Below are 12,051 nucleotides of genomic sequence, written 5' to 3'. Positions count from 1 at the left end.
GTACCCTTCTCCTTGAGTTGCCGATTGTCACAGAACCTTCTGACGCACCCCAGTGCCGCCAACGCCCCACCGGCTTTATTCACCTGCCGCCAAAATCAATAGCCTATATTGAACTCTTGTCTTCCCCACAGGTCCCTGATGGCCAGTACCTGGTCACTCCTCTGCCCGACATTCCGCTACAGTATGACGTTACCGTGCCTCACAGTATACTTACTATTGCGGCGAACCGCACTTTCCTACCTATCTGTAACTTTGGATTGGCAAAGCAAATTCTACCGCAAGGTATTTGCCTTGCCAACGTTGATTGTCACGGCGACCATCACGTGGTAACATTATTGACCGATGCTTCTTGCGAGCTTATGGGGCCCATCATGCCAGAATCGGCCGCCGACCCCAAGATACAGAAAATGATTGCGACGGACCTGTCTTCTGCGCAGGCTGAAGACCTTTACCAAGTGTTATCGTCCTACAAAGATATTTTCGACTTCGACGATCGTGCTTTAGGCCAGACGCTCGCGGTCAAGCATCGGATTCTTATTGGCGATGCTACTCCTATTCACCGACGACCATATCGAGTTTCTGCATCTGAACGCAGAGTAATTCGAAGTGAAGTCAACAAAATGCTGGGCAAGAACATCATTGAGCCGTGTTACGTTTCGCCTACGACGCGCGGTATAGCCGGCGCGGATGCAACGGACGCCGGGGCTTCGTTCAAAGCGGCGGACATTTTGGCCCGTTCAGCGCCGCCGATACGCCTCCCCGCCACGCGCGTCCAGGCATGTTTCAATGCCACGTGTCTTCAAGTGTGCGTGTGTGTGTGTGTGCATGTTGGTGCCCACGCTTGTCAAAGCGCGGCAGCCGGGGAGAGGAGCTCCCCAAGTGTGAAGCGAGGAGGTCTGACCGGCGCCGGTCCGGCGGATGCGTCACTACACTCGTCCCAACGTGTCTCTCAGCCTGTCCGTGCCGCGCGTCACGTGCGCCTCTATCAGGCGTTCCCTCTTGCCCTCGACTCCGAGACTATAAAAAGCAGCTGCCCCCGGACGCCGAGAGAGGCTCCGATTTCTTCCGTTGAGTTACGTGCTCTCCCGTCTCTCCACTTCGGTCGACCTGACCGCCCGCTCTTTTGCGATGTTAGAATAAACCAGTTGTTCTGTTACCAGTCGACTCATGATTTGCCGGGACCTTCGGATGCTTCCAGTTGTGCCCCAGGCCGCCAGGCCAACGCTACCCTTGGGGCTTGCGACCCATTTGCAACAACGGGCGTTAACTTTGAGCGAACGTGCGAGAAGCAGGGGTTCTCTCGGGAAACGTGGCCACAGCGCTTGCTCACTTTGTTACCCGGCGAGGCGGCCGACGTAGTCGCTCGCTTGAAGAGAGAGGAGGCAGAGGATTTCGACCAAGTGAAATCGAGTCTGCTAAAAAAGTACAGGCTGTCAGCGGAGGCGTTCCGTCGGAAGTTTCGGGAAAATGAGAAAGGCAAAAGTGAGTCATATACAGAGTTTGCGTACAGGCTTATGTCAAACATGCAGGAGTGTCTCAAAGAAGAGAAAGCGTTTGGTGACCACGAGAAAGTTCTGCAGTGTTTCGGGCTAGAACAGTTTTATAGTCGGTTACCTGACAACGTGCGGTACTGGGTCTTGGATAGGCCAGACGTTAGTACGGTGGCTAGAGCCGCCGAGCTAGCCGAGGAGTTTGTGACGCGTCGGGCTCGCGGAGCTAAGGACGGTCAAAAGGGTGAATTTGGCTCCAAGTTTGAGAGGCCGAAGTTCACGCCCATGAGAGCAAAGGGGGACACACGTAGTGCGGATGCGAGTGAAAGCAGTCCTGTTACAAGAAGGCTCAAGAGATGGCGCCACCATCCCGCACGTGCTGACCACGCGCCCCTTCTGAAACCTCCGCTCCCACCGTCGCAGCAGCCCTCCTCCTCTATGAACTCTGAGCAGACGACATATCAGGTTGCGTCTGGCTCTCCCGCTCCTCTCCTGCTGGTCGGCCGCCGCCCCGTCTCAAGACACTCTACTCTCTGTACCTCCATGTAACCACACCCATTCCTGTGTACTCCATGCTTAATAAACCCAGTTAACCTCCGTTAACAAAAGTCCAGTGTTCTATCGTCCACTATACGAGACATAACGAAACATGGTGTCAGAAGTGAACTAGTTCTAAGATCAGCGCATCAGCAATGGAGAAGATTCCTGCACCTGCGAAATTCGACTCCAGTGGAAACGCTGCGGAACAATGGCGAGCCTTCAAGCAGAGCTTCACGCTGTACCTCAAAGCAACTAACACAGCGAGAGCACCATCTGACCGGCAAGTAGCACTTCTTTTGACCGTCGGTGGTTCTTCACTGCTTGATATCTACAACACTTTGGACTTCGGGGGATCGACTGAGGAAAGACCAAACCCAGAATTTAACTACGCATATGTCATCAGCCTCCTCGACGCGCATTTCTTACCGAAGCACAACGAGCTGTACTCGCGATACGTCTTCCGAACTCGCATGCAACGGGAGGAAGAGCAGTTCGACAGCTTCGTAACAGACTTGAAGCTCAAGGCGCGCGATTGTGGATTCGGAAACGAAAGAGAAAAAATGATCCGCGACCAGATCGTCTGTGGTATCTATGACGAAAAGGCCCGTGCAGACATTCTCAAGTTAGACGATCCGACCCTAGAGAAGGTTGAAAAGGTGTGTCGGGCACACGAAGCCACGAAAATTCAAATGAAGGCATATAAAGAGGGTACTCCATCAAGCAGCGAGACAGTGCACGCAGTGAAGAAATTCGTCCATCGCACCAATGTCAACTCGAAAAGCGTGAAAGGAAAACCACAAAAAGCTAACGTACCAAAATGCAGGTATTGCGGTGGTAGCCACGAGCGCAAAAGAGAAACATGCCCAGCTTGGAAGCAAACATGCAGCAAGTGCAAAAAACGAAATCACTTCGCGGCAGTTTGTAAAAGCAGCAAGGTAATTGCTGGCCTGGCAGTAGATAGCGAGGATGAAAACATACTGGCAGTTCAAAGCCACAAGCCCAGCTCAGTTCACACGTCTCTGAGAGTGAACGGAACTCAAGTAAAGTTTCAAGTGGACAGCGGTGCAGCTGTTGACGTCATCCCGGCTAGACACGTCAAGCAACAGCAGATACAACCGTGCACAACAACACTGCGAACGTGGAATGGCAGCAAAGTTCACTGTTCAGGCAAAGCGCAACTAGATGTTACAACCGCAAACGGACAGAGACATTCTGTGGAATTCATAGTGGTTAAAGATGACTTCACTCCTCTCATCGGAAGATCGACAGCTGAGAAAATGGGTCTGATAACCATAGACTATAACCTTGTGGCTGGAATCGACGAAATTCCAGAACAAAATTTCACTCATCACATAGTGGAAAAATACCCAGATGTTTTTGGTGACACTCTAGGAACACTCCCGGGAAAAGTACACTTGGTGACCAAGCCAGATATGCTTCCGAAAGCGATAACAAGTTGCAGAGTGCCTGTCAGCATTAAACCGCAATTGGAAGAAACATTGGCAAGCCTGGAGAAAAGAGGTGTCATTAAAAGTGTAGCAGAGCCAACGCAGTGGGTGAGCAGATTGGTTGTGGCAACCAAGAAAAATGGTGAAATGCGAATATGCATTGACCCACAAGCACTGAACGAGGCTCTCGAACGGGAACGTCACACATTGCCCATCCTTGATGATGTCCTACCCGATCTTGCCAAAGCAAAAATCTTCTCAAAACTAGATTTGCGAGAAGGCTACTGGCAATGTTCTCTCGATAATGAGTCAAGCTTTATGACCACATTTCAAACACCAAAAGGTCGTTATCGATGGCTCCGCCTGCCGTTTGGACTTGCGGTAAGCAGCGAAATTTTTCAGAAAAGACTTCAAGTGGCACTTGAAGGACTTAGCGGAGTTCTCTGCGTTGCAGACGACATTCTTGTCTATGGAGTGGGCGAAAATGAAAAAGATGCTGTCAAAGATCATGACAAGAAATTAGTGAGTCTACTCCAGAGATGCCGACAAATCGGAATTCGTCTCAACAAAGAAAAAACTCAGCTCAGAGCCTCATCAACTGTCTTCCTGGGACACCTGCTGACAAAAGAAGGACTAAAAGTTGATCCAAATAAAGTCAAGGCAATTGAACAAATGCCAAAGCCAGTCGACGTCCAGGGAATACAACGCTTCTGCGGAATGATCAACTATCTCTCCAGATTCTTGCCGAAAATTTCGCGTGTATTAGAGCCACTGAGAAAGCTCACTGTCAAAGATACACCATGGCACTGGGGAAAACCGCAAGAAGAAGCATTTCAAAAGGCAAAAGACGCTGTGGCAAGAGCTCCAATTCTGGCCTACTTCGACTCACGAAAGCAGTTAGAAATTCAGTGTGATGCAAGCGATCTTGGACTCGGAGCAGCTCTTCTTCAAGACGGACAGCCAATCTCGTTCGCCAGCAGAGCACTTACACCGACAGAAAGCCGCTATGCACAAATTGAAAAGGAAATGTTGGCCATCGTCTTCGCACTAAACAAGTTCCACCAGTACACATTCGGAAGAGAAACAAAAATCATCAGCGATCACAAGCCACTACAAGCGATCCTGAAGAAACGATTGGACCAAGTTCCAAGACGACTACAAGGCATGATTCTTCAGGCGCAAAGATACAACATCGTCATCGAGCACAGACCAGGCAAAGAATTACTTTTGGCTGATACAATGTCACGTGCGTTCCTTCCCAACGAAAGCAATGAACAAGAACTTGAAAACATCAACGTCTTGCACTACCTTCCTGTGTGAAAAGAAACCCTGGAAAAGATTCGGTCTGCGACTGAGAGAGATGAATCACTGCAAAGGTTGAAAGCAATCATCTTGTCAGGTTGGCCACAAGATAAGCGTCAACCCCAAGACACGCGCATGTACTTCACATACAGAGATGAGCTTACAGTGGAAGACAACCTCATTTTCAAGGGATTACGTCTAATCGTACCAATTTCTCTGAGAGGTGAGATCAAAGCAACGCTTCACTCATCACATCTTGGGATCGAGAGCTGTCTAAGGCGCGCTCGTGAATGTGTCTTTTGGCCAGGGATGAATGCAGAATTAAAAGACCTCATCGCAGGGTGCGAAGTGTGTCAAAAGCACGCACACTCCCAGCAACGAGAAACTCTCTCTCCTCACCCAGAACCAAGCTATCCATGGGAGCGAGTTGGATGCGACATTTTCGAATTGAACGGAAATAACTTCTTGATCACAGTGGATTACTACAGCAACTTTTGGGAAGTGGACCAACTGAAATCAATGAGCTCCACTCAAGTAATACTCAAACTAAAGCTTCACTTTGCAAGACATGGAATACCAAGAATCCTGATAAGCGACAACGGACCACAATTCACTAGCGAGGAATTCGACAACTTTTCGAAAAGCTGGAACTTCGAACATAAGACGTCAAGCCCAGGATACCCGCGTTCCAATGGAATGGCTGAATCAGCCGTAAAAACGGCAAAAATGCTGCTCAAGAAAGCAGAAGACAGCCACTCAGATCCACAAATGGCGTTTCTTGATTACAGAAACACTCCGCTGCAACGACTCAACGCTAGTCCAGTGCAATTACTCATGAGTCGCCGCACAAGAACGACTTTGCCAACACCATCGGAGCTACTGCAACCTAAAGCAGTCGACGTGAGCGAGAAAAGAAAGGCGAAAAGGCAAAAAGCAACGTTGTACTACAACAGACAAGCCAAGGATTTGCCGAGCCTAAGCTAAGGTCAAAGGTTCACAGTTCGACCACTGAAAGGCAGGACATGGGTCAAAGGGACAATGGGGCTCTTGCATTGCCCAGGGGGCGCTGCGAAAAAGGTGCTAAAAAGCGCCCTCTATCCTAAAATGGGTCGTACCAAGCTCCGTCGTCTGCTTCGGAAAGCACGTTTACACTATGGACCCGCCACTTTCGGTTGTGTTGTATCACGGCCTGCAGCGAATATCAGGCGCCGAAGATTTTTTCAGGGGTGGCACGCTGCGTAAAGGCAAGAAATTATGCAGTGCCGAATACGTGTACGCCGTTCAAGAATTAAGCGGCGAAGTTTTAGCGCGGTGTCAATCGCAAGTGAAGCGAGTCGCGTACGAAGTGGAACTTCAGGTAAGGTTTGCACGCTGCTAGATTCAGGCGCACAAACGCGAGGAAATGCTTGCTATGAGTGAATCCACAGCAGCGATAAGCAGACATTATGTGTACGGAACTGCTCGAGCACACGACGGTACGCGCCGCGACGGCAGCGGTCTTTCAGCATGCCGCGATTACGAACTGCTCGAGCGCACGATCGTACGCGCCGCGACGGCAGCGGTCTTTCGACATGCCGCGAAACGGCGGGCCTCCTGCAATCTTTGTTGACTGCATGCCGCTAAACAAGTAGTTATGCCTGCGTTGTAGTGGCGGCCATCTGTCCCTTTTGTTAACTGGTAATAACTGATGCAATGCATATGAGCTCGCACGTACGTGCGAAGCGCGCTGCAGCGCGAGCTCGTGCGCTGCTATCGCTTGATGTAGCTTTTAATGACAGCGCTCGAACATCGATCTGCTGTAATCAATACTACCTTGCTGCGCTGCCTCAACATGCTGGCTTGAGGTCAAGTATGAGCACATTTAACTCTCTAACCTGTGCTGCTCGTAGTGGGGTAGTGAATTGTCACTGAATCAGCCCGGCCATTTGTGGTCATTTGCACACACCTGGTCACTTCACCACTTCGCATCGGTCGAATTGTTAATTGTCGCTGTGGCCGGGTCTCGAATCGTGAATCACCAGCCATGCCTGCTGCTATGTCGGTCTGCCATTTAATAGTGATTATCAGAAGTGAGATGTTGGACTTGACCTGTAAATTATATACTGCATCTCTCATTTTTGCTACTTGCTGTGTCGCGCATTCCCTTGACATTATCTGTGAATTAATGATGCTATGCATCTCACTTTCTGCTGCTTGCTGTGTTGTGCATTCCCAATTTTTTGGTGCTTGCCACGGTACACTTTTCGCTGCTTGGTGTGGCACAGCTGCCTATGTAGGGACGTACTAGGCAATTTGTGTTGTAGAAAGCATGAATTCTCATTCTACGCATGCACATGCGGCTGTTCACTGCATATATGCATTTCAGCTTTCGCCTCAGCGTGCCATAATTTCAAGTAAATGCACATGCAAGGCTGGCCTGGGCAAATGCAAGCATGCTGCTGCTGTGGTGCTCTGGGTAAATGAATTTCAGCCGGCATCATGTACAGAGCTTCCACAAACCTGGGGACGCCCTTCACGAAGGCCAAATATAGATGCCAAAGAATCTATAGAAGAGCTCTTCGGTCGTAAGTTTTACCATTCGCCCTCGGGCTTCTTTTATGCCTGCAAATACGTAGTTATCATATACTGTCTGTTGACATGAACTTTATAGTATATTGCAACTACTCATGTTGCAGGTCCGAAGAAGATATTCATCGGAGGCACATGTCCCGACGAGGTTCCCCCATCATACGTTCATGAACATTTTTCTGAGATAGCCTGTCCTCACAATGATATTCAAAAATTAGCATCAATGAGTGCCTCACAAAAAGATGAGATCAGGGTGCTTTCAATCAGTAAAGAAACAGTTTTGCGAAATTCTCACCTGTCAAGTCTACAAAAAATGATATCATGGGAGGCAGACATGCCTGTGTACAGTGTAATGGCAGCAACCTCTCAGACACCTACAGTGCTGACCATCTCACGATGCCAACTAACCGCGCGAATGACTGTAGAAGAAAGCAAGTTTTTTTTTTCTAAAGTGCTGTGCTCACGGGAGGATGCCGAGGAGATTGCTGCAGGTACAGTCCTGCAGGCTGGCTGCAAAAGGTAAATAAGCTGCGGTATCAATTCAATGTTCATGAGTTTACTGCATTGTAGGATTTTTAAAGATAATTAGAATACGCAAAATAGGCAGAATATAGAAAATTACCGTATATGCTTGCGTAATTAGCGCACTTGCTTATTCCCAAAAGAATCAAAACAAGTTAAGTTGGGGGTGCGCTTATTGTGCGGGGTAAGTTTCACGGGAACTTTTTCGAAACAGCACAAATAAAAAAACTAAGACGGCAATTATATGAAAAATGAATTAGATAGCTTCGCAGCTAGTAAAAATAGACGTAAGCTATTTGCAAATTACCGTAACAGCATTTTGTTGCACTTAACCACGCATCGAAATTTACCACCAGACCGTCGTCGAAGACTCTGGCCGCTTCATACACTTTGTGGTTCCACAACAGTTCGACCTTGCAGCCGCTTCCGGCCGTCTGCCGTTATCGCAAGCATCACGTTGAAGCGCTGCTTTTCGGCAACTGTTTTGACACGCACGCTGTGTGCGTCTCTTTGCTCTACCGTCCTGCTCATCGGCATGTCAAAGTTTATTGGTATCTGATCAGTCTTTCCGTTTTGTGAGCAGATAAGCTCCCCCTCCCACAGCAGGCGAATAACACGACTTTGGGCCCACGGCACACAGCGAAACCAAAGACAGGTAGAAAAACGCGCAGCAGACTACGCCGACCGTTTGCCGGCCGCGCCTCCTCCTCTCCCAAGCGCCGCGACCTGCCGCGCATCGCGCGCGCGCTCTTTACGTCGGAGTAGAGTCTGTTACCTGCGCAGTTGCCGTTTTTCTTTCTCGAGCCAGCGCGGTGCCTTTGCGCCGGCACTGGCGGCAAGCATGCGGCAAGAGCAGGCAGGCTGAGCGTTATCGCGGTCGCTGCTTCCGTCAGGCCCCAAGCGACCGTGATATGCGCAGCCTACCGCATGCTTACCGTAGTGATCGTGGCTTTGCCGTGGACGGGCATCGAGATTAAGTGCGCTTGCTGTAAACACATGTGCGACAGTAAAATATCCTAGTCTCTCCGAAAAACTATGGCACGGCCGTTCGAGCGTGGGACTGCACAGTAGCAAAGTTTGGAGTGCGTTCATTACGAGAGGGGAAAAAAAAGATCAGACTTTTCGCGTCCAATTTGGGGGTGTGTTCCTTACGCGAGTAAATACGCTATTTCGTGGCTGCTGTTTCCGCAGGTGGCACAATGAACGCGCGATCCGGCTGTCAAGTTCAATCGCCCATGCAGTAGTCGCCAGACGGCTACCATTGGACTCTCTTGGCGAACAGATTAAACGCAGGAAGCCCTTCTTTGGGAAGGCCGTTATGCACGGTAAACTGAAGGCAGCATGCAAATTCTAATGAGCTGATTTTACACCAGTGCAAAAAATATTGTTAATTCCTTTATTTCCTTAGGGCGAAAGACGGAAGCTATAGCCAGGGAACAGTTCGAGCAGAAAATAGGAGGGCCTGTTTTGCAGGTATGTGGTGAGCTGCATGAAGGTCTGAAATGGTGGAAAAATTTGCATGAAAGTTGCAATGACCACAGCAGATTTTCAGTTGGGTACATATTTATGCTGCAACACTCCGAAGTGCTATATCACAAAGGAGCTTTTCTTCTGCTTGAAAGTCGGCAACTGCATGAAAGCTAAACTCGTGATTCTAAAGGGTGTTTGGATATCTCGTGCTACGAATGTCCGCCTCATCGAATAACCCAGCTTAATGATAAGAATTATGCTACCTGCCACAGGCGATTTCTAAAAATTTAATAAAGCTTACATAATTTTGAACACCCTGTATAGCAGCAAAAAAGTAATCAATTAAAAGACGCTAACTTTAAAAGCAAGTAACCACTGCCAAATTAATGTGCCTGCTACCATCATATCTGCCAATAAACTTAATTATGTGTTGCCTTCCAGCACTTACACTGTAAAAATATGAGTATATGGGTCACATTCTTGCATAACTACTAAATGCAGTGATGCTACATATCTATATAATGTGAAAAGTAGGCCTGCAGTCTGAAGTTGCAAGGTTTTCCGACCTTTTTTCATTTAAAGATGAAACAGCATACTGCCCTTGTTCAACGTATAATAAATTGTCAAAATTTTGTAAGAAGTGCAGACTGAAACACCTGCATAGCAGTCATATATAAACGACTTGGAATGTGCCACAATCTGTGCAACTGCAAACTCTCAACCAATATGACTGCAGGTTGGTCTCATTGTGCATCTGAAGCAACCATGGCTGTGTGCCAGCCCTGACGGACTTTTCAAGTATGGAGACCAAACAACTCTGCTGGAAATTAAGTGCCCGTACTCCAGGAAAGACGATGTACTTATCGACCACACCAAGGAATCAAGCTTCATTAAGTACATTGTGTACAGAGATGGACACTTGGAAGTGAACAAGCGCCATCAGTATTACACACAAATGCAAATTACAATGTATGTAACAAACACGACACAGTGTTTTTTTTTTGTTTACACCTCCAAGCAAACTGTCCCAATTGTTGTTGAACGTGATGAGCACTTTTTGTCCGAGGCAATTCCCAGGCTCGAACATTTTTATTTTAATTTCTATATTAAGCACCTTGTTTAAGGTTCTTTGCTGCATATAATTATAAGGGGAAGTCAAAAAGTAAAGGGACTTTTGAGAAAAGGCACATTTATTCTAATGATAAAAAACTGAAACATACATTTTCTACATAACCTCCCTGCACTTCAACGCAGTTTGCCCAATGTTTCACAAGCTTTTTTGTTCCGTCGGAAAAAAAAGTTTTTTTTGATTGCACCTGTAACCAATTTTGCACCGCATCAATGACTTCTACATCGGTTGCAAATCTTCCCCTGAGCGCTTCCTTCAATGGTCCAAATACATGAAAATCGCTTGGAGCCAGGTGTGGACTGTATGGTAGGTGTTCCAGCAATTTAAATCCAAGCTCCTTTATTGTTTCGGCTGTCCATTTGGAAGAATGTGGCCGAGCGTTATCTTGCTGCAGGATGAAACCTTTTTTGCAGTTTTCCACAACGTTTTAATCTGATTGCAGGTTTGTTTAGTTCACAACACATCACAATAGTTCTCACTGTTCACACTTTCGCCTCTTGGGCTGACATGAACGGCTACCACACCTTCCATGTCCCAGAATAGTGTTAGCATAATCTTACCAGCTGATGGTTGACGTTTAAATTTCTTAACTTCTGGTGATGAGTGTTTCCAAACCATGCTCACAGCCTTACTTTCCGGTTCGTGATGATGCACCCAAGTTTCGTCTACAGTAACAATTCGCTGTAAAAATTCATCTCCATCGGAACGCTAACAAGCCAAATGTTTACGAGAGATGTCCAACCTTCGTGCCTTATGCTGCGCTGACAATTCTTTTGGGACCCACCTTGCACATACTTTCCAAAAATGGAGCTGCCATGTTTAGGAGTCTGCTACACTCTAATGACTAATGTAACAACAAGAGTGAGACGTTCCATAGAAGCGTTGTAGACGACACTAATTCAGCGCTGGATGCTAGCAGTGCTATCAAACCTTAGTGCCTTTGCTTTTTCACTTCCCCTCGTATATCACAGGTGGCTTGCAGTGGAGTGGGAACTGCAAGCACATGGCAACAACTTCCACACTTGTCACATTGGCTCAGGAGTGTCTGATTAGAGTACACTCGTGGCAAGCAGTCACCTCACATATGTAGCTTCTAAGACACTGCTAACCACTTGTAAGATGAAGCAAGTTTGTACAGATCTTGCTTGGCTTCTCTAGCGTTGAAAAAATATGTGCTGTGCAGTGAAAGGGCCAAGTATTTATACGAGTGTATAGGTAAGTGAGAAATGTTTGTGCTATGATATTTATTGTTTTGCATCACTAAGAGTTGCAGAGATGTGCCAAAGCTTTCAAGTAAACTTTTTATTACATGTTCAACTTCACCATGTTCACTGCTGCCACAGTCTGTTGGGTCATGCTTCGCAGAGAGCCAGTGCATATGCAGGAGCTAGCTCACAAGACAGATGCAATGCCTGCAGTTTTGAAGTGTAGGCTTTTGTTAAATCTTTCCTCATTTTCACAATGACGACGGTGTCACAGCACAGACCACCCGACACAATGATTGAACAACATGCAACCTCATGTCATGGTAACACACAAAACAACCCACGGCCTGTATGCTCTGATGTCACACGTCACTGCA

At 47.6% G+C, this 12,051-nt stretch overlaps 1 protein-coding gene across 1 annotated transcript; it reads left to right on the top strand.

Moving 5' to 3' along the window:
- Positions 1-1,882: 1,882 nt before the first annotated feature.
- On the top strand, positions 1,883-11,786 carry LOC126531708 (uncharacterized). The gene is made up of 6 exons (XM_055070438.2): positions 1,883-6,137; positions 7,146-7,344; positions 7,456-7,867; positions 9,062-9,195; positions 9,279-9,343; positions 10,077-11,786. The coding sequence occupies exons 1-6, from the start codon at positions 5,934-5,936 to the stop codon at positions 10,461-10,463; spliced, it is 1,401 nt and encodes a 466-aa protein (XP_054926413.2). The 5' UTR covers positions 1,883-5,933; the 3' UTR covers positions 10,464-11,786.
- The last annotated feature ends 265 nt before the right edge of the window (positions 11,787-12,051 follow it).

This window comes from Dermacentor andersoni, chromosome 10, assembly GCF_023375885.2.
Source record: "Dermacentor andersoni chromosome 10, qqDerAnde1_hic_scaffold, whole genome shotgun sequence".
Taxonomy (NCBI): domain Eukaryota; kingdom Metazoa; phylum Arthropoda; class Arachnida; order Ixodida; family Ixodidae; genus Dermacentor; species Dermacentor andersoni.
Note: the sequence above shows the minus strand (reverse complement) of the source record. Positions and strands in the feature narration are given on the sequence as shown.